We start from the raw sequence: 23,213 nt of genomic DNA, 5'->3' as shown, positions 1-23,213 counted from the left end.
CATCAGCTTGTGTGCCAATCTGCATGGACCAGCCAGATCCAAGGTTCTCAGTGTCTAAGTAATGAAGGCTAACATAGGACTGTGTAGGGATAGGGAGGAACAAAAGCCAGAAACCTAAAGGTGGCAGTGGATGTGACTTAAAGTGTCTGTTTCACAAACAGGTGTTGATTGGTTTATTTGGTGGAGGAGGAGTGATTGTTGTGGTGAGAGCTCCCACACTACTTGGTTGTTTTATTTGGTTAGAAGTTTGTGTTAAATGAGTTTCAGAACATAATAGTTTGCTTCAAAGCTTAAAGTGTAAAGGACATCTTCCTGCTGGTTATTTTAAAAAGGGAGCAAAAAAACGTGTTGCCTGTTTCGGTCCGAAGACAAAAACATTTTTCAAACATACAAAAAAACAAAAAACAAAAAGATGCTGGCTCTGCTGTGCTGCAGCGTGTCATCTCCGTTGCATCCTCTCCTCATGATCTATGATCTTCTTCTGCCTGGGTGCAGAGCTGAGAGCCTGAAGTGGGACGGGCAAATAGGGGAAACTCTGGCCCCGTCCTGTTCTCCACTTTTAATGAGCGCTGCGATCATGCAAGACTAAAACTCCAGGTTGAAAACAGCGCCTGCACACACGCTCCGAAGTGATAGTCAATGAAAGAGTGACGACCGCGCAGGGAATTACATTTCTTTCTTTTTTGCCCCCCAACGTTTTCAGGATTATTTTCTATCATCTCAGGTAAGTTCACATTCACACTGCCCTGCAAGGATGGTAAAACGAAACACGTTTAAAAAGCAGCTCCACGTTTGAAGTGGCAGCTTTGTGTTTGCCTTGTGCGTGGCATGAATGAAGTATCCACGTTTCAATTGATGCGTAATTGCGCACGGGGAATATCCAAAGCGCTTTAGCTGTAATGTCCAATTAGCTGTTCGCGAGGTTAGTGCTTTTTTGTTTATTTGCTTTTGTATGTTTTTTTTTTTCTTTACGCTCTGCAGACTCAGTCTGGTTAACTTCATACGAGTTTAAGATTTGACAGGTCCCTTGTTCTAGCTGCGCAAATTCAACGACCTTTTTTTCTTTTTTTAAATAAACACTCCTCCTCGTACCTAAAATGAGGTTTATATTAGAATTACTTCAGCCGTGCAATGAAATGCAATATAGGTTAACATTTGTTACTGATTACAATCAGTGGGAAAATATCATTTTTCAATGCGGTTACCTAAGCTTTTATTTTGAAATTACTCATTCTGTCAGTAAAACAAGCAGCGGGTCTCTAGGTGATTTTCTCCTGCTTCTTTCTTAATTTCTTTTTCATTGTGTTTGACATTTCCTCTTTGTTCTTTCTGACAATTCTTCATGGTATGAAAGAGGCTGATTAAGCACAGGTGGTCTCCACACAATATGTCCAGCAGCAGACTACAGGCTCTGGCTTGCACTGAAGCCAGTGCCAAGAATTAAAGTAATTCAGGCTGTGCCGGGCTTGATAAACAAATAAGTGTCTCAGCAGAGGCAGCGAAAGGCTACAGAAATGACCTTGTAGAGACATGTTGGCTTCCCCGAGTGTCTGATCTCTCTCCCATGGTTCCCTGGTTGGCTTGTTGCTACAACACTTGGCACATCCAACATGCTTACAGTACAGTTCTGACACCTGTGAATAGTGGGATTTAACACTGCCTGGCAATGGGTGTGTGTAAATACTGTCTCACTTTTAGACATGCCATCACTCAGGAACAGGGTGAAACCAAGTTCTCAGCTGGCCATGATACTCAAATAAGCCTCAGTCCTCTTTGGTGCTTACCCTTGTTGCATTTACACCGGTCACCCCACTCCAGGAATGTGGCTGCTGCTGGAATGAAGAAAGCCAGAAATACAGTCCTTGTGTTTGCCATGAAACTGCACGGCTGGAAAGTTCACACTTGATGGTGGCGACACCACATTATTTCGAGATAGATTGGGATTAAAAACAACTTTTCATTGTGTTTTAGTGGTTATGAATAGACCAAGGCTCTGGCTGCATCAGTCACAGGTGTGTGTGGTCTGCACATGCTTTGTGTGCCGCTCAGCCTCCGTGCATCCTGTTTGTATTATAGCCATTGTGTAACTGTAATGCTCACACCAGGTGAGATATTTATCTATGGTTTATCAGATTTATCGCTCTTTATGCATCACAAGTCGCCGGAAATTTGCCCGCAGGAGCTGAAAATGTTAATTTCTCCAGCAACTAGCAGATCAGTCTCTTGGCCTCGCAGAAAAAAAAAAAAAAAAAAACTCTGGGGCTTGTGTAATTTCAGTGAAGGCCGTTTCACGCACATAATCCACATTGTGGTGACGTTTTCCTAAGCTGAACTGTACTTTAATTCCTCATGTGACTATGTGATCTGTCTGAGCTGCTCTACTTTCCACCAAGGTCCATGCACAAAATCTTTCATCTTTTGTAGTGGCTGGGAAAATCACTTTGATTATTATTTTGTGTGTGTGTGTGTGTGTGTGTGTGTATAGTTGTTAGAATCTGCATAGTTGTTAGAATTATGATGGTTTGTTTGATTTATATCCCCACCCATCTGAAATTAGAGATATGGGGGGGACTTTTTCAAGCTAAAGTTGCCCTCCTGTCACAGGCAGTGCCTTATCGAAAGTTTGACATAAGTGTGTATGAGACATATGACACCTTTGGAAACAGCAAGTAACCCAGTGTGTTTGTGATTGATCGCAGTGGTAAGTCTGAAAGCCCTCAAATACCTTGGCATTCTCCAAAGCCATCTGAGCACGCGATAAGTTATCCCGGATCTCTGTTTATTTTTTCATCCTTCAGCTGAACATGGGTGTTTGTGTGTGTGTGTGTGTGTTTGTCTGTAGGTATGTGTGCGAGATTGTGTCTCTGCAAGTCCCCCACGGGATCTATTATGTTGCTGTACAGGAAACTCCCCACACTGTTTGTCAAAGGATATCATTTGCCCTGCATTTCATGGCTTTGAAAAGTAGACGTTTGGAGGCTCACACTTGACAACACAAATAAAGAGCCCTAAAATTATTGTCATCTCCCATTTTCATTTCATTTTGCTACTGTGACGTGTCTGTGCCCAGAGTCACTAGATGGGAGCCTCTCTGGGAGTGTTTGCCTACTGAAAGTGGCTCTGCGTTTGAGAAGTGCTATGGTTTCCTGCCGTACACCTGATCCGTCTGTGTCTTGAGCAGTTGTTTTATCCACTGAAGGCAGCTGACTCACCTTTCCTCTGCTGCCTGTCTGCTTCCCGTACTGTAGGTATATATATCTGTTCCAGCTTGTTCCCAGCTTGAACTCTCTTCCCCCGCGAGGACAAATTGTAGTTCTGACTGAGCAGCAGCGATCTACCTGCCTGTCAAAGCACGGCACTGTGGAAAAACCATGTCAGTGCTCATGAATGCCGCACTAGGGAAAGTCCTGGCACTGCCAACTGCAGCTGTTTATTTTTTTTTTTTTTTAACCTTAACATGACATGTTGATGGTGTGCATTCTCATGAAAGCACGTGAACATTTTGAACTCCATCTCTGCTGTTACGTATAATAACACATCACGCTCGTGTTTCCCAGCCTGGAACGACGGCCACTGAGGCAGCTGGTGATCCACTGTTGAGTTTTTTCAGGAATAGTTTGACATTCCTGGAAAATATTTTACTTGCTGAAAGATTAATGTGAAGACTCACCGTGTCCGTGGGCTAAATATGAAATCAGAGGAAGGAGAGGGTGGTGTAGCTTTGCATAAACAGTTGAAATAAGGGGGAGACGGCTAGCGTGGTTGTGTGCACAAGTTAAATAAATCATTTATAAATGAATACATCCGCCTAAAACTGGTAGAAAAAAAAGTTTTGTTATCATCTTGTGGTTGCCAGGTTACCAGAAGTGAATCCAGCACGTTACTGGTCCAGCGATTATTTTTACGCTCTGGATTTTGCACAGACGACAAATGATGCTTGGTCCACTTAAGCTCTTCGTGGGTTGGTTTGTGCAAATTTGTATTGTGCAAGCAAAATTAAATGACGCACTGGGTCTGGTGTACAGCTGTGTGTTGCAGTTCCAGTGCTACTGTTTTGTCAAATGAATTATTCGAACTAACCTCAAACTGTTCCTCCGGTCATGACTAAAATGTGGGTACAACATGTTCACCTCCAGCACTTCCAGTCAGTGAGGATAAAACTTCGTAGTGACGAGTCGCCACCCTTTCTGCTTTTAAACGTCTATCCCTGGAAGTTCTGCTGAGAGCAACGTCCTCTTATCCAGGAATGCTCTATAAACCTGACAAACCGCTCAGTGCAGCCACAGTCTGACGTGTTGCCAGCTGGAGCAATCAGAGGCTATGGGCCTGGCTCAAGGGCCCCTAAATGTTGCCTCCACTGAGGCATCACCACACAGATTTAGGTCTATTTTTTTTTTTTTAATGGCGTTTTCTCGTAATTGTGCATGTCTGTTATTGCTAATCAACTCTGCGTCGGACTGAATTGCAGCACATCTGAGGTCACTGTATGATGCCATGTACCCACTTGATCAGACTGAACCTGCTGGTGCGTGGTGGCAGTGACAGACGTGGGAGGTACAGCATTCCTCTGTTAACAGGGAGGCCTCAGACGTCACCTACCCAGGGAGCAGCGTTGTGTCACAGCTCTGGCACATTACAGAGGCTGATGTAGCTTTCAAAACTGTACGCAGTCTGTCCTTCAGGCCAGATTATAAGTCGTTCTCTGGCCACGTACCTGGATTCAAACTTTGCTGTTGTGGTTATCAACAGTCATTACTTTACAACAAACCTGCAATCAATGGAAGGACGACCTGATGACCTGCTTCTGATCTTGTTAAATTTAATGTTGGACTTGTGTTTTTACACATGGGTATAATTTTTGAATCTGAATGACAGACAATGAAAGAAAAAAAAAATGATGTTGGGTTTCAGATGAGGTAGGACCCAAATGCGGTACACAAGGGCTGACTTTAACAAGTATTTACAAGCTAGGGAACAAAAGGTATCCAAAAGCACAACTTTAAAAAAAAAACATGTATGGACCAAAAGCAAGTATCTACGAATGCACAAGGATGCACGAGTGTGGGACAAACGGAGGTAACCTGAAAGACAACCTCACAAAAGGAGAGGCAGAGCTCTGTATACACTCACGCACAAGGGTTGATGGAATAATGAGAGACAGGTGAAACCAGTGAGGGAGACAAAAGGGACAAGACGAGGCAGGTGGGCACAATCGCAGAAGCAGATAAACAGATAAACAGATAAAAGACGGGAGGAAATAAAATCCAACAAGAAAACTGAATAACGCAGGAAACAGAAGAAAAAAAAAAAAAAACAAAGTTGCACAAAACCTTCAGAACTCAAAACCATGACAACATACAGTATTTCAAGCTTGATGTGGTCATTGCTGTCAAATAATAAGCGCAAGTCCTTAATCTTTAAGCATTAGACTATGTCTGTGGTTGCTCTCTAATAGAGTCTGACTCCACATGTATCAGTGGGAAGACTTTTACTGACAGTTTTGTCTCCAGATGTTTGCTGCAGACCCTCCGATTGGCGAATACCCCGAGCCCCCTCGAAACCCAAGTAACCGGAGCCAAAAAACAATCATTAAATTGAAGTCCTTATCTCCCCTGACCAGTCTTTAAAGTCTGACGTTGCACCTTATAATAAATGTTTTCAAGATGTTCAACTGGCCAGTAACTTTCAAAAACAAGACATTAATACAGCTGCGTGCCACTCAGCCACAGTGCATCCTGTTTGTATTAAAAATACAAACAGGATGTAGGAAATGAGTTTCAGAGCATAACGGCAAATATCTGCTTCTTCTTCTCTCGTCCATGCAAGGCTGCGAGGTTAAACAAGGACGCCTGGCTGACCCGAAGCACCATGATCAGAGCATCACTCACTGCCATCTGCCTCGGTGAGATACCGTCTCTCCGCTATAAATATATCATCTTTGTTTCAGATCCATCGTGAGTTTCCTGTGTTTTCACACCTTCAAACAGCAGCACCCTCCTCCACAGAGACCTCGCGTTTAGATTAAACACACTGATGATTATGTTAGTTTGTCTGCCATGATGTGAAACTCCCTCTGCCCCACCCACAGCGCTCCTCCTGTCCTGTGCCTGCCGGGCCAAGCCCAACGGATCAAAGAACAAGAAACCAAAGCAAGGTAGACATCAACAACAAGCAAGCCTGTAATCTCCGTGTTATTGTCTACACCCACTGTCTTCCAGTTCACTCATTCGTAAAAAAAAAGAAAACACTCCGCGATGCCTTGAAAACCAAAATAATCGCATGATATAACAGCATGAAGGTGTTGGAAAAGTCACTTTCTAAATTGATCCCGGGTTAGCTTGGATAAGCCGGCCAAAATGGTGAAACTGAGCTGTAGTTTTTTCTTTTATTATTGTTCCAAAGAACCATTTTTTCTTGGTGTTAAATTGGGTCCCAAACGTATTCAAATGTTCAAATCCAGACAATCAAGATGATTTTTTTTCTTGTTTAATCAGTATTAATCAATTGGCAAATTAGCAAAATGAATTCCTAAAAAAAAAAGCATTTTCAAACACACTATTTGGCAAATCAACACTTCATCAGCATAGTTTTATTTCTATTAATCAACAGTTGACTATCGATAAGTAATATAATAATAATAACAACATAATATAACAACTTATCAATAATAAAAAAAATATCTTGATCAGTCTATAATTTCCTCTCTCCTTCCCTCCACAGTTGTTCCGGAAATAGAGTGCGACGTCAGAGCAGGAAAGATCAACCTCCCAGAGTTCATAGTGAAATGTCCGGCGCACTGTAAGGAAACCAAGCAACAGGTCTACGGAACGGGCGTGTTCGCCTCCATCTCCAGCATCTGCAATGCAGCCATCCACAGGTTAGCATAAGAGACAGCAGAATGACCTCATTATACATGTCTTTTATAAATTTTCAACAATAATAATAATAAATTGTGCGTCCACAGTGGCATCATCACAAACTCAGGGGGGAAGGTGATAGTGAACAAGATGGCCGGGCAGAATTCCTACAAGGGCAGCAATTCCTACGGGGTGCGATCCCTTTCTCTTCCTAAGTGGAGGGAATCGTTCGTCGTCTCAGGTGCTGGTCGTGGAGTGAACATTGTTAAAGTCAGTTCTGCAAGAATTAGCCCTCAGACCAAAACTCTGTTGTGTTTCAGTGGGGAAGCCCAAGAAAGGAGTCATCTACCCTTCTACGCTGGATTATGTCCCTTCAAGACCAACCTATGTGAAAACAAGTGAGAGCGCGGCTGCTGTGGCATAATTCATCCCTTATATCATAGGTCTTCAACAGCGGGTGTTGCAAAATCTTTGGTTGATTAGACATTTTTCATATATATTTTTAATTTTACGTCACAAATTTAAATTTCTTTAAATGCACATTAACATGAATCCAGCATATTTCAGTAAAGGGATAAATGGAGGCAGAAGACGTCATCTTTCAGTCAGCACTTCGCTCATTCAGCGATAACGGGAGCTGTCTCAGCAACAGAGCGCCACACTAGCTAGGACCTGTCAATCTAAGCCTCCTGTAAACTGTAGGCCCCACCCCTATCGCTGCTGAGCCAATCATGAGGCGGCACGTTACATGTTCTTTATCTGTCTTTTACTGTTGCACATGTTCGAACCTGTGTATTATTTTAATAGCTTAATGTTGAATGCAAATTTATAATAATGTATATTTATAAACAGCACTAGGCCCAGTTTAATATAGAACAGATATATATATATTAGTTTAATGTGTTGGCTGGTGTATGAGTTGAGGTTTTAATTGACTAGATCTGAGTACATACAGGACTTTACAGTTAAATATGGTTACTGATCGGTGCTGATAAGAAGTATAATGTATCCTCTGTCTGTGTAGCTCATATTTAACCTTGACATCGAGACAACGTTTGACCCACAAATAACCAGTAATCAGTGCCTTCTGGGGACAAAAGGTTGTTTGCTAGACGTTCCTTTGCTCAACTCTGGCATGTTGAACTTCGCTCAGGTTGAACGAGGAGTCGGAGAGCTACAGTCTAGCGAAGAATGCCAAGAATGCATTACGGCACGGCGATTACTGTAGACGCTCTTCCTCCCCGTCCATCACACCGGGACCTCCTCTCTCTCTCTGTTGTCTCCTCCTCTCAGGTCAAAAGGACGGCAAACCTGCGGCCACCACGGCGCTGCCCGCGACAACAACAACCACACCTGAGCCCACCACGACGACTCCCGAACCCACCACCACCACCGCCACCACCACACTGCCTCCAACCACAACCACCACCACAACCACAACGCCTCCCCCAGCTCCCTCTACTGCCAAGCCCAGAGCCGCTGTCCACAAAATCAGGGATGCAGGTGAACGAAAGAAACGCACACTCGAACGCTCAGAGTTAAATCATCTTCCTACCCAGTTGTCGTCTAACTAACAGTAGAAGCTTGTTGACTAGACCTGCTGTCTGCCCGAACAAGCTTTCATTTGTGTGATACTTGAGTAATGGATGTTTGCAGCTGGTAATTGCAAGTCACGACTGCGATTACGACCAATTACCAGCTGCTCTGTGATGAAGGTAATGCGCTGGTGTATTTGATCAGCCGACCTTTCACCACTCCCATTAAATGAAAGCGTTATCAGGCGGGTAATCAGCGTGAGTCATCTGCCCCGTTGTTTTTGGACTGAAATGACGCTACAGTGAGCAGACAGTGCTACAGTAGCTTAAGGTATGTCAGGCAGCCTCCCAACCATTTTCTCCTCACCCTTCATTTTCTGTAACGTTATCTCTCTTCTCTCCTCTTCTGCACCCCCGTTTGTCTTTCTTCCGTCTAGGCAGCGGTCACCCGTACCTTGCCCATGTGGCAGGCTCAAGTTCAAGTAAGTGAAGCGAAGCAAAGAGGGGTTGAAACGTGCATTTTCTTTCCTTTTTTGGTGGTGTGAGTGGCTCATGGTGGTGGTGTTTGCATCGAGCATGGGGTATCTGCTTCACGTCAAGCCTCTGAGCTGGGTGCACATCTGGGTTCCTCTTGTATCCTACGATAAAGGTATCAGCTGGTTTCCAGGGCAAGTTTGTCACTGGCAGTGGCACAACTTGTGTATTTTAATGAGAAGAAAATCTATTCAGTTTTAAGCTAAAAACTTAAAACAATGGAGCCATGATCGGGAATATTGATCTGTTACAAAATCAAACTCTATATTCTTCCAGATCGTTTTCATGTAAACAAAGATTTTTGTCTAAATTTGCCCACGTTGTGTTATTGGTATAGGACAGACACAGAATGGAAAGAGTCCCAGCCAAGGTATGTCAATACTCTAACTCATTCTGCAGCTCTTGGAAAGTCCTTTATGGCACAATTCAAGTTTAACTGAACCCTGGCATTTCTTCAAAGTATTCAGAGGAAGTTCCTATCCGAATAGATTCCCTCAACGTGCCAGTGCAGGTAAACCAAGCTTTCATCTCGATGTGTCTTTTCTCGTTTTCCTTACGGATTGTCATAAACCGTCTGCACATTTTTCTGACTTCCTTTGTTTGGTTCTTTCTTTTTCCCTATATTAATACGTATAGACCCTGCATGGCATCTCCCTTCAGTATGAACACAGCTGCTTTAAATGACTTTAACTAGTTTCTAACATACAGCTGCACCAGATTCTGTTCTGTTGTCTTTCAAGTAAAAAAACTGAAGCTCTGAAGTATTTAAACCAAAGCCAGACTTATGGTTCTGCGTTCTCTGCGTCGTGCCCTACGTCTTAAGCCGGCGTGCACCTTCAGGAAAAAGTCACGGCGACACGCTCTGCAACACAGCTGTGAAACCAATTCACGTCTCTCAGTGGACATAACCTACACATCACCTGCTCAGACGTCCTCTCTCTTTCGCGGCGTGTTCACTTGTAACTTGTTCGGTATTTAATAACCTCAACGTCAGCATTGTTTGGAGAGCACAGAGGAATGCAGCACAGCTGATTAGTCACAGATTAGCGTTTAAAATGAATAATTACATAACGATGCCAACACATGAGGGCATAAGTTTAAATGCTTACAACAGCACTGGCTCTGCATAGACCTGCATAGTTGCAGTTGTATAAACAGCGCTTAAGGATTGAATTATATTCTTTAGTGTATTAAATTGCATGCATGATTTATTTTTTTTTATTTTTTTTTAAAGAGAATGGATGTTTAGCAGGTATTGTTACACAAGTACACAAAGCAGTGGGTGGTTAATTTTACTCATTGGAAAACACCCAAATGTTCTGGGTTAAAACAACCCATTGAATATGGAGTAGCACATTATTTCCTTATTGACCTGTGATGGGCCAATTCTTAATCCACTGAGACCAATGGCAATCTCGATTAGGTTTGTATAAAACACAAAGATCAAATTATTTCTACAGTTTCAGGACACCTGGAACTTCTGAGGCAAACGTACTGACAATCAATCTTAAAGTTAAAATCAGGGGATCTATCTTCTGACTGAGCTACATGTCTAGAGCCACACGATTACGGCTAATAAAACTGGCACATACACACACTTGTCAAACCATGAGGCACGCTAGTGAAAATGAATGCATCCTAATAGACCAATCCTGAGCTAAATCCTGCTTAATGGCTGTAAAAAATGTTCAGTTTATGTCGAGCCATCATTTTTAGAGGGCGCAGTTTGTGGTGCTGTTAAACTAAAGTGTGTCTGTTTTTTTTTTAGCCTGGCCCACTGACTAAAATGGGGTTTTCAAAACAATAGAAACGTGTGTTGGTGTAACACAATAGAATTTAACAGTACTACAAACCACGGCGTGACACAGCGGCTCTGTGGTTAGCACTGACGCCTCCCAGCGAGGGGGGGGTTCTCTCCGGGGTACTCGGGTTTCCTCCCACCGTCCAAAGACAGGCTCGTTAGGCTAATTGGTGATTCTAAATTGACCCTCGGTGCAAGCGTGAGTGCAAATGGTTGTTGGAGCGTGGTTGCCAGGGTGTACCCCACCTCTTGCCTTATGATAGATAGCTGGGATAGGCTCCAACATAGCAACTCCCCGTGACCCTAGTGAGGATAACTGGTAGAAGAAGAAGATGAGATGAGGTGACAAACCTCCAAACTGAAGATTTCTGAATGATCCCAAACAAAATCTGAAAATCATAACTTTCATGAAGCTAAGATTTAGCAATTGTTTTCAGCAGTCTACCTAATGAACTGAGTGTATAATGATTTTCACATAATGCCTCTATAATTATAGTTTGTTCCTGAAATAAAAAATAAAAAAAACACAGCTCTCAGCAAAACATCCGTGGATAAGTAACGGTTTAAAACCAGCGATGGCAGCAAGTTTTAGGATTTATTGCATTTTTTCTTCACTGAACTGCAACCACCCAACTGCAGAGTCACCAATCTATCAGCAGTCGTTCTTCATGGAGCTTTTTAGTCCTGCCTAATGTTCGTTTGCTGCACAGATCTGATTGAAAGTTCACTGAACGATCGGTTGTCTTGTAACGTGTTCATATATCAATCTTGGTCGCAGGCCTGCGCAGACCAGAGGGTGGCTCGGCGATCAGGAGGCAGCCGTCTTCTCCAGTCGGCCCAGGTCAGCCCCCTTCGTTAACGCACACATGCACAGACACACAAACAGAGCTACAAACAGGTAGGCAGGCACCGGTGGGGCGGACAGGAGGGGAATGAGGGTCAAGGGCACGCAACAAGAATCCAGGAGGCGTCGGCTGCTGTAAGTCTGACCCTGTTGTTCGCGCCCATAAGCCTCTTGTGATCTTCACCCCGGGGTCACCGCTAAGCCGCTCCATCAAGCGTCTCGGCTAACATTCCTTTCACGATAACTGCTGTTTTTCTGTCGTCAGGCACATCCTCCCGTTCGTATTTTCATTTTCGGAGATGAAAAGAGCCTGTAAATAAGCCCAGCATATATCCCTTTGTTTTTGATATCATGCTGCGGAGAAAAACGCCTATGACTTTGCTCAGGAACAGCTGGGCTGCATTTGCGGATGGAGTCCCAGTACTGAAGCTCTCTTCTCTCCCCCCTCCCTCTTTTTTCTCCCTTCTTTTCCCCTTTTTATTCCATCTGTCTGTTTCTTATTGCTACAAACAGCTTATAACAGGGTTCAGCCTATTTCACCCGAGCGGACTCCAACCATGAGCCAGTCCAACCCCGGTAAGTGTCTCCAGACCCCGAGCGGGAGTCCGCAACCTGCAGACACACTCACTGACGTAGATTGCAGACAGGTCTGATCAAACGGGGGAATAAATAGGGCAATAAAACCCTGGTTGAAATGTTTTATAAAGCAGCACTAACGTTTATCCTCTGTGGGATGCTGTGGTTCAGCGCACGGCCAGTCCTCTATAAACGGCGTGCAGAAATACAAGCGGAAACTCAACTTTCACTGCACCCGGCAGAGAAAAACATGACGATGCGCCTCGAGGAGAAAGTGAGGCGACGTCGTATCACTCTCCCGGATTCACGTCATTATCTCTGAGACGTCTTTAAGATAAGACCACGATGAGAAACGCGCTCTGTCAGTACTGTAATAACATCTTCTGACAGATCCCATCTGGTCAGGCTTCTTCCCCACCCTTGTAAATGCTTGTGGCGTGGGAGAGGGAGATGAAAGCAGCGGCACCGAGTGGCCCGGTGCTGCTCCCACAGAGACGTGTGACCCAGTCCACGGCGTTGCAGGATCTGGGTCCACTCTCTGGCTTGTCAGGAATAGAAAGCTCGCCGTTCTAACCAGTCGAGGTTTGGCTCACCGAAGGATGTTTTTTTACTTCTGTGGAATGCAAAACCATGGATCCCTAAAATTAGACAGGCCTATATCTGTTTAAACGGTGCCTGATCGTATGATTTGATTCCTGCACTGCAGGGAGAGCTTTTTGAAACCAGTGCCTCCTCTGTTTGACTAACCTCTTGCAGGCGAGATGTAGGTCAGTGCAGAAGTCATTTATCGGGATCGGTGGCTCGGTAATAACAATGTAATTTTTTTAAATTTATTGATCCTCCCCCCTTAGGGAAATTCTTTAAGCTGGAAGTCAGAGGTCAGAGGTAAGGATCACGCAGGAGCACCCCCGGAGCCATCACTGTCTTTCTCAAGGACGCATTAGCGGGGGCGGGTGCTTGCCGACGTTGCCGTTTTAAACTCTGATTTATGAGCTCAACGGTTTTCTCTCCCAAGTCGCTTTGCCACCTGCCTGCACCCCAAACAGATGTTTGAATTTATAGCTCCGATTACTAGAAATGTTATTATCCAGTTTAGGCTCACATTTGTAATGAGACAAGCCCACATGTCAGCCAGAAAGATTCATGAAAAATCATCCTTAATAGGTGCTTAAGTGGCGTACGTTGGGTCTCCGTGCTGGTCTTAAATCAACTTTGCTTTATGACTTGAGATGTCAAGCAGTAGTGCTGAAGGCCTATACTGCAGAATGAGCGCCAATCTACGTCTGATCCTGCTCTGACCTTCTGGCCGCGGTGACCACTGAAGTGACAAATATCGAGAGAGTTGAATTCAATCCCGTTAAAGCACTTGTTTCATTAGAAAGAAATAACAGTACTGTCTGCCGTATAGCACTGGGACTTCACCCAGCAGCAGATTAGCCTAATCTCTTCGTCCCGCTATCTACACTGTCCCTGGTTTGACACCTACTTTAGAATAATACTCCCACGCTTCAGTGGAAGACTGACTGGCCCCCGCAGTCAACAAAGGCCCTGCTCATTAGCTGCCACTGGATGGGAACCTCAAAGCCCAGGCTGCGTGTTTGTGTAAGCTAACCATCCACCACAGAGAGGGGTTAACTGAAGTGTGTTGTCACGCCTGTCAGTTTAGACGGACGAGACGCACTGTTATGGTTTTTCTCAGCTGTTTGGGCTTCTGATGTTCAATCACGTGTCAGTTAACCTTGGGCGATGCAAGATTATGGCTGAATAACCTTTTTTTTTGTTTGAGTGGTTTACGAGTGTAAAGACATTGCGAGGCCAGAAGCAACAGATGGGAAACACTTTTTTTCTCAGCAATCCTCTGTCTCCCTTCTACCCTCCAGGTAGAAAGAGAAAAGCTAAACGCCACTAAAACGCTCAGTCTCTGTCTGTCTGAGTGACTACTGTATGTTTAGCGTCCAACTCAAGGCTGAACATCTTGTGCATTCTCCGCTAATAACGCGGTGAGGTATAGTGGAGGTCACAAGCATGCTCCACCTTGATGCTTGTCCTGAACGCAGCTTTCTAATCTTTCCCTGCACAGCTTTTCCCAGAAGGGATTGGCCTCCACCACCTTTTCCGCGCCCTGACTGGTTCCCTGCGGCTCGACGACCAGCAGGTACCGAAACACAGAATGGATCACGCTTCAGTAGCTAATCAAAAAGCCATTTGTTTTGATTAAGGTTAAAACTAAGTTAGGTAAGAGAAGTTTGTCTCAGATGAGCCTACGTATGGACCGATGGTTCTCCATGGTTCCATGCATTTCATATTTTTGAACTGTGACACAATTGTTATTTGATAGTCTGTATAAACTTGAGTTGGTCCTTGGATTAAAGCCGAGCACTTTAAGCACATATATTTATTTTGTAACTGTAAATCTAGTTTCCAGGTAAACAGATAAAACAACCAAAATTGTGCCACCTTCCAAAAATATGTCCAAAATACACCGATCAGTCACAACATTATGACCTCTGACAGGACAAGTGAATAACACTGATCATCTTGTGACAATACAATGTTCTGCTGGAAAACACTTGGCATGACCTGGCGTTCATGTGGATGTACCACCCAACCAGACCAGACCTGGCGCCCCCACCATAGCAAGATGCAGATGTATGACACACACAAAAACTATTTAGGAACAACTCAAAAAAACATGAAAAACAGTACAAGATGTTGACCTGGCCTCCAAATTCACTAGATCGAAAACTGTTCAAGTATCTGTGGAACAAACAAGCCTGATACACAAAGGCCCCTCCCCTCAACCCAACCTCCCCTCAAGGACCTACACAATATTACACAAGTGGTCATAATGTTATGCCTGATCGGTGTATATACCTAACTGTACGTTTTACTATACGAATCCATTGTGAAACACGGTAACTTTGGAAAAATAATATATTTTCATTCTCAGTTAAGCTCAGGAATCATTTTTAGTAGCATTTATCTTCAGTGATAAATGTGAACCGGAGCTTTGTTGACAGTCAATTCATCAGAATAAGACTTCTCACCACTTTGACTCTGTTTACGTGTTCTGATCTTTAATACCTGTCAAACAAGTGAAGACTCCATAGTGGTGCTTTGAAGTAAGAACTAATGCTGACAACATGGATGTATTGGGAGTGCCTCGTCCTTTTTCAATATATCCATGAGTCACAAAATGCTGTCAATGTTCTTAATAAATGTAACCCTTTGCTGATGCCTCCGCCTTCTCTGCTGTACATTCAGATATTAGTTATGCAGTCCCAGACTCAGGATACACGTGGACCGAGACGGACACATCTGACGTTCCAGGTAAGTCAGCCTCCCTCTATAAGACAACATGACGGATTTTTGGTGTGCACTTCAGGTTACTGCACCTCGTATCCATTCGTGTTGCATGTGAGAACACCGCATGGCCGTGTGACAGATACAGTTTGGTATCTGCTCACCACGTACATGTCGAATTGGCTCCGTGTGCGAGTACATGCAATGCGCGTCTCAGGACATTGTGTTTACATGCCATCTGCCTGCCATATGAGAGGATGTTTGAAGTGTGAAGGAGGAGAGAGAACAGGGCAGGTTCACTGCGCATGTGAGAGTGAGATACTTAAGGTGATAATTCTGCCATTGTTTTCACTGGTCTGGGATTGGTTAGGAAGCATATATGACCAATCGCCAACCATGGAAATGTGTGCTTTTCTCTCTGAATCTCTCTCCATACTAACGGGTTTCAAAACATCCTCCTCTAGCCCGGGAGCGCAGGCCTGATATCTCAGACTTTGAGCGCTGGTTTTATAACTTTGGACCATACCGTAAGTGTTGTTTTTGTTCTTCTTCTGTTTCTATTTAATGGGAACTAACCAGTTTCCTCTGGTTTTTAGACGGTCATGTGTATGGGTCGGGATTCTGTGGATGCAAAAAGCTTTTCGTTGCAGACGTGACTGCTCTTTTGTGTTCTCATGTCGAGTCTTACGAGATGCTCCCCCCTGCATCAAGTCTTTATGCTAAGCTAGGTTAATCATAACCTCTAGCTTCCACTTAAATGAATACCTACATCTTTTTTTTTAAGTGGGGTTATTTGAGGTACTTACACTTATCCACAGCCAGACTTTCACCAACAATAAGTGGTGGTCGACACAGTTTGGAGACCTGTACCCAGCTCCCAACGTGGGTGTTGCTTCTCTGCTGTAGTGTCACATTATTCAGGGTGACCACATTTGAGTTTGAGAAAAAGTTGTAAATTTGACGTAAACATGTTTGAGGCTCAAAAGAACGAAATCCTGGACAAGTTTGAAGTTTGTTTCAAAGTCTGACACATTTTTAGGTCTCAAAAAGAGGACATGTCCGGGAACACGAGCATTAACATTAAAGGTATTTGTGATTAGTAGGACCCAAGAAATATAAAAAAAGAATAAGCATCATCTTTGAACTTAAAGTAGTTTATTTTATTTTAATGCAAAAGCAGAATGTCCTCAAATGTTAGTAGGCTTAAGAACAAAATTTGATGAGGTTTTGGACCTTGTCCACTTTTGTCCCACAACTGGACGTAGAATGAATCTGCTGAAATTCCTGCTTTCATGTTTTTACACTGACTGGCATATTGACCCTTCACTACCAAGACCAAAAGTGCCTCCTTATGAGGACAACAGATCTAAATGAAGCAGAATACGCTGCAAAAACCTAAAGCATAGTGTCCCCATATGAGGACACAGGGCCTCAGGAGTCAAGTAATGACACAAACAAAATAACAGACCTGCTACTCCTGTATTGTATAGGGTGAGGTAAAACTTTTTCTTTCATCAGTGCATTCTGTAATTGAAACAATCACGGTTAATTTACCCCTTCCCCGTTGTTTGAAAAAGTAAAGGTAAACTGATGATAATATTCTAAATATAGCCTAAACCCAAACTGATTATGCGTCTAGAAAGCATTTTGCTGCACATTCACAGCAGTTGGTAATCGTTCTAACCACCATTTATCGTAGGTAATACACTGTGGATAAGTACCTCACACAACCCCGAAACCAAACAGTCCCTTGAACCCACAGGCATCAATCTGATCATCTCTCAGCAATAAAGCAAAAAGGCCATTTTCCCCAAACTGCTCCTTCAAATTCACAGAAGCAAAAACGCGTTTGATTTGTTTTCTGTTTACACTACAACGCGTCGACCGCTTTACAGCATGTCACGCAGAAACTCTTTCCAAAATCAAGAGAAAATCTTTCACTTTTAGATTACAGGCCACTTTTAAAGGCACAGGCAAGCCTCCACATCTAAGTAAACCCGAGCCATTTGCAGCCACAAAAATACCACCAAGCATCCAGCCGGATGAGACATGGAGCCAGCGGGAGCGCGCTGTAGTGCCATGCTGGGTTTACGATCGTCACTGATAATGCATTTTACCTTTAGCCCCCCGATCCGCTGACTCAAACGGAAACCAAAGGATGCCACTGGATACAACCCACACTAAAGGTGAGGAGTGGTTACCATGGTGACTAACACCTGTCCGTATCCAGGAAGCCATCAGCTTGAGCCTTTGCTGTGCAATTTATTTAGATGTGTGGCGTTCATAGCTGAGCTAATCTAAGCTAATTTTTTATTGTGAAGTAGTTACTTGCTGCTTTGTGGTAGAAATGCGCTAACGCCGAGCTTGTCTAATATCGTCTGTGCAGTGGAGCCAGTGGATGCCTGGAAGCCAGAACCAAACGTTTATGAATCAGGTGAGATAGCTTCCGCTGCTCCTCACGCTGTGAGTCCCTTTGCCAGTAAACCCCTCAGCTCTGACTGTAAGTACAAAGAAAACCGAGGCCATCCGAGGAAAAGCATGTGGGTTTCTGCTCAGCCTGTAATTGAAGGGATTTGGAGTCAGATGGCAGGGGTTGCTGGAGGATGAAATCAGTTCCCGTCTGGCTTATTGTTTTGCCGCAACAGATACCGGTTAACGTTTGTGCTCTTTAGAAAGTGGAGAGACGCAGATTTTTATAAAGCAGGCTGATGTTTTCTCTCGTTCTGTAGTTAGAGGGTAGAACTTATACTTTCATTACTTGCTGAAAGGGGAAAAGTTAATGACTGTATTCATTCCCACCGTCCTCTTACAAAAGGTGCTTATGTCCGATTATCCAAGGACATAAATGTAGTTTATATATTTTAGAATAAGTTGATGGGATTTTTCTTGATTTTCAGGTTTCAACCCCAGAGAAGAGGTCCCTGTTCCCAGAGTACCTGAGCCCGTGTCACAAGGAGACCCAAGTATTGACCTCATACTCCTTTTAAAACCACTGTCTATAGCATCTTTAGAGCTATTCTTCAACTGAAGTTGAACTTGTGTTAGGATCACGTTATGCTTCTATCAGTATCTGTGGTGTGCATTAAAGTCATTCCCATTAACAAAGTTACACAGGTTAGACAGATCCTTATAAATCATGCATTATTGTGCGTTATTTCTCTTGCATCATATCTTATTAGCGTCATTAAACACTAATGCATGCTAAATCTCTCCAAATCATCTCTTACTCATAGAGTTCAGGGTTCTTCACCCTCGTTTTGTGTAGAGATTTGCAAAAAAAAAAACCATAGCCCAAGATTAAAGTGTCTGGGTTAGTGAATGTTTGGCTGCATTTGCAGATTGTAAGGTGGACCTTGTGTTCCTCATGGATGGGAGCTGGAGCATTGGCAAGCGGCGCTTTAAGATCCAGAAGGACTTCCTCACTGAGGTGGCTCAGACCATCAACGTGGGTGTGGCTGGACCCATGATGGGCATCATTCAATATGGGTAACCCCTGTTTCTCCTGCTGCGGCATGGTGTATTAGTTTTAAATGAGAAAAAATAATAATAATAATGCGGCTGTTTGTTGATTTCTCCGAAGAGACGACCCTGTGACAGAGATCAGCCTGAAGTCTTACTCCAGCTCCAGAGACGTGAAGTCCGGCATAGATAAGATCGTGCAGAAGGGAGGCCTCTCCAATGTGGGTGAGTGACCCTCCGCGAGCTGCCAGCTGCTGCAGATGCCTACAAACACAAGTGTGAAAGGGAAAGGGGTGCAATTATCGCATGGTTTACTACCCAGGCACATTTTCACATGGAAGGATAGAATTAAATCTAAATTTGCAGCGAGACACTGTTAGCTAAATTACAGTCCTGCTTCTGAAAGCCCTGTTTTTCTTCTTGCTCTGACCAGAAAGCTCTAGGTTTTACCAGCTCGTCAGGGGTCAGCTTTCAGAGTGCGAGTGGTGTTTTTCCGCTTTGGTTGGCGCTTCAGCGTGCATCCAGTGCCACATGCGTCTTTATGACTTGCTAAATTTTGCAGGCCGATACAAATAGTGCTGTTTGTGTTTGCCCAGAACTTCTCTCTAATCATACAACAGGGTGATTGGTCATAAAAGCGTCTGAAGTCCCCAACAGAGCCTCTCCTGCATTGTTAAGACCACCAACAACACTGCGGCAGACTAAATGACACGATGTCACTATTTTTGGGGGTGATATGCAGTTAAATATACAGGGAGAAAATACACAGTCAAGCTTTTATATGGCATACCGTACGTTTTTAAGTTTGCTATTGAATGTATTGATGACGCAAAGGCCTCCACTAAACAGGCATAACTTCATGAACCACCTTGTTACAATACAATGTTCTGCAGGAAATCTTTGGACCTTTGGGTTTTCTAAGCCAGACCAGACACCCCCCATCCCATAATAATGGAGGATGCACAGACACACACACACAAAAACTGTTTAGGAACAACTCAAAAAACTTGAAAAACTGAACTGAGCCTCCAAATTCACTAGATCCCAAACTGATCAAGTATCTGTGGGATGGGGTCCATGTCCAGTCGCAACTGTTCTGGAAGCACAGGGGAAAACTACACAACATTAAGTCATCGGTGTACACTGCTGTGCATCATAACCACCTATTTTTTCTTCATCAACCTTCTGCTCATTGGTGCATTTTCAGCCACATGGCTATGTGCAAGGTGGACATAGTGTAACTGTCTCCCTGTCGCCCCCTGGTGCCCGGACAGGAAAGGCCCTCTCCTACATCAACAAGCAGTATTTCAGTGACGCCAATGGAAACCGAGGAGGAGCCCCCAACGTGGCAGTGGTGCTGGTGGACGGCTGGCCCACAGACAAGGTGGAAGAGGCGTCTCGTCTCGCCCGAGAGTCGGGCATCAACATATTCTTTGTCACCATTGAAGGTCCCGACGACAGCGAGAAGCAAAACCTAGTAGAGGCCAACTTTGTTGACAAGGTGGAGTGTGGTTATCACAAAGATGTGTGACAGGTGTTCAAACAGATTGAACCACGTGGTGTTCTGATTTTTTCCCACAGGCCGTGTGTCGGACAAATGGGTTCTTCTCCCTCCCTGTGAACAGCTGGTTTGCCCTGAGGAAGGCCGTGCAGCCCCTGGTGAAGAGGGTGTGCGACACAGACCGCCTGGTGTGCAGCAAAACCTGCCTCAACGCCAACGACATCGCCTTCGTCATCGACGGCTCCAGCAGCGTGGGTACCGGCAACTTCCGCACGGTGCTGCAGTTTGTGGCCAACGTCACGCGGGAGTTTGAGATCTCTGACACGGACACGCGGGTCGGGGCCGTGCAGTACACCTACGAGCAGAGGCTGGAGTTCGCTTTCGGGCAGTACAACAACAAGGCCGAGCTTCTGAACGCCATCAAGCGCATCAACTACTGGAGCGGCGGGACCAGCACCGGCGCTGCCATCACCTACGCCGCCGATCAGCTCTTCAGCAAATCCAAACCCAACAAACGCAAGATCATGATCGTCATCACGGACGGGCGCTCTTACGATGACGTCAGGGTGCCTGCGCTGGCTGTCCACAGCCAAGGTCAGAGGTCATCGATAACAATGTGTCCGAAATCGCCGCTAACCTTTATACAGGGCGTTCAGAAGTCAACCAACACAAAAGCATGGAGAGAAAAATAATGTTGAAGTTTTTTAAAAAAAAAGTGTAAGTTTAATGAAATGGAAAGAAAAATGCAAATTGCATGAAGAAATCTAATTTATGTTGGCTTTTTAAAGGAGGAAGCTAAAAGCAGGTGACAAGTTTGCATATAGGGCCCTATATAGGGGGTTACGCCATTTTGTAGTGGTTTCCGAAGCCACTACTTGCGAAAAGTAGTGGCGATGGTCACTCAACGGGTGGTGGATATCCCATCATGCATTGCGTCTCTAACGGCACAGCCGTTAATGGCTGTTAGTGAGACACATTTTGAAGTTCCGTCACGAAAATATGAAACTTTTTCTCAAAACATAATTTTTTTATATGAACATCACACATATTTATTTACAAAATCATCACGTCACATCATCATAATGTGTAAATTATAATGGGATAACCAGGGGAGCCGCAACAGTCTGTCACGTAATGATGCGACAGCAGTGACGTCATTAACTGTGCGTGAAACGATGATTTGTAGTGACGATGTATAGTGTCCAAAAGCTGCTGGGATTGAGCTCACTATATAGTGCAACCCTTACACAGGGAGTAGGAGTCAGGGAGTGAGTGAACGGACACTGGGAATGTGTTTGATGTGACAAACATGCCTATGTCATTCTTCACGGTGTCCTCTCCCCTGATCCAGGTGTGATCGCCTACTCCATTGGCATCGCCTGGGCAGCCCAGGACGAGCTGGAGTACATCGCCACGGACCCCGACAAGGAGCACTCGTTCTTCGTGGACGAGTTCGACAACCTCTACAAGTTTGTGCCCAAGATCATCAACAACATCTGCCAGGAGTTCAACTCGCAGCCCAGAAACTGAAGACGGAGGACGAGGTTGAGGGAGGGGGGGAGATAGGCGAACATCCTGAATCTTGGGCCGTCCTTACAGAACAGTGACTGTAAATTTACACAGATGGTGGGTCCCCATATTTGAGGAGGGAGGGGTTTGAATTTAGGTGAGGATTGGGGGTTTGGAAGAAAAAAAAATCTATCAGCATTGAATCCCAAATAAACAGACAGTGGTAGCAGTAAAGGATTTACACACACAGACTGAGGTACCAGTTGTGAAGAGCCCCTCTGTTTCAAACTAGTGGGGCTGATAAGTCACCCTTTTTAAAACCTCTGCTTTATTAATGTTAACAAATAATTTACTAATGCTTTGCATGTCACAACCTGGCGACACAACAGTTTGCTTATTATGTAAAACTGATCTGTAGAGACTGGAAACATTTTATGTCTAACTACAAGTAAAAGCACGAAATCGTAGGGATTTCTATCACATTTACGAACCTCAAAGAGTTTCTTCAATAAGGTGTTAGTAAATGATTTATTCACATTTATTAAGGCACTTAAGATACCTTAGGAGTGGTGCCAAAAAAGGGTACAACAAACAGTCTTACTGGGATATGGTGCTTGCTGAGAGACGTAGATTTGAAAAAAAAAACAAAAAAAACACGCCTAGCACTTCCTCTTATGGCTTTAACATACTTGGTAAACTTAATAACAAGGTGCTTTCATACGATGAAGAGGATATATTTTTCTTAAAGAGTTTTGATCTTCCTAATAGGAGAGATTTCGATAGTAGGGACATTGTTTGAGTTCCTCTCAGAGACTATGGTGCTGACATCGCCGATGGGGTCGATGTGTTTCTGAAGCGCAACCAGAACGTGGGACGCAGTTCAATGAAAGCATCGCTCTCTGTTTCCTAACAGCGGTTGCTTCTAACACTGCAGGCATTTTTCTCTTGTTTTGTTGACAGAGTATTTATGATTTTATCCCTCTTATGACCTGTTTGTACATATGCATATTAAAAAGCCTTTTGCTAATAATGTTCAGATAATTGATCAATATTTTTTTTTTCCAATTTTTAATAAAATAAAGAAAATGAAGAGAACTTAAAGTGGGTGATTTCTGAAGGAGTTTTACAGGGTTTCTACACATTTAGCATTTCAAAATTCGATACTTATTCCAGAACCTAATTTCAAGTGATAGTTGTTTCATGTAAATAAATTATGGAATTAATCATTAGTTTTCACTATTCTGAGTATATATGCTGTTATATTACCAAATAATTTCCAGAAGATTTAAGCTAG

At 43.9% G+C, this 23,213-nt stretch overlaps 1 protein-coding gene across 7 annotated transcripts; it reads left to right on the top strand.

Moving 5' to 3' along the window:
* Positions 1–551: 551 nt before the first annotated feature.
* Positions 552–23,020, top strand: vit (vitrin). 7 transcript variants are annotated; one of them, XM_047603374.1, is made up of 23 exons: positions 552–724; positions 5,827–5,902; positions 6,089–6,154; positions 6,721–6,877; positions 6,965–7,098; positions 7,178–7,255; positions 8,151–8,360; positions 8,830–8,874; positions 9,264–9,296; positions 9,387–9,437; positions 11,506–11,568; positions 12,085–12,147; positions 14,228–14,302; positions 15,412–15,477; positions 15,915–15,977; positions 17,574–17,636; positions 17,837–17,884; positions 18,348–18,413; positions 18,789–18,936; positions 19,031–19,134; positions 20,184–20,410; positions 20,491–21,004; positions 21,762–23,020. In XM_047603374.1, exons 2-23 carry the CDS (start codon positions 5,869–5,871, stop codon positions 21,938–21,940), a joined length of 2,487 nt encoding a protein of 828 aa, XP_047459330.1. In that variant the 5' UTR covers positions 552–724; positions 5,827–5,868; the 3' UTR covers positions 21,941–23,020. The 7 variants fall into 7 exon arrangements, with proteins under 7 accessions (XP_047459330.1, XP_047459332.1, XP_047459331.1 ...); XM_047603376.1 differs by lacking the exon at positions 12,085–12,147; XM_047603375.1 differs by lacking the exon at positions 15,915–15,977.
* Positions 23,021–23,213: the final 193 nt, after the last annotated feature.

This window comes from Mugil cephalus, chromosome 13 (assembly GCF_022458985.1).
Source record: "Mugil cephalus isolate CIBA_MC_2020 chromosome 13, CIBA_Mcephalus_1.1, whole genome shotgun sequence".
In the NCBI taxonomy this organism is placed as follows: Eukaryota; Metazoa; Chordata; class Actinopteri; order Mugiliformes; family Mugilidae; genus Mugil; species Mugil cephalus.
The sequence above is the reverse complement of the archived record's forward strand: the minus strand, read 5'-3'. Positions and strand labels throughout refer to the sequence as shown.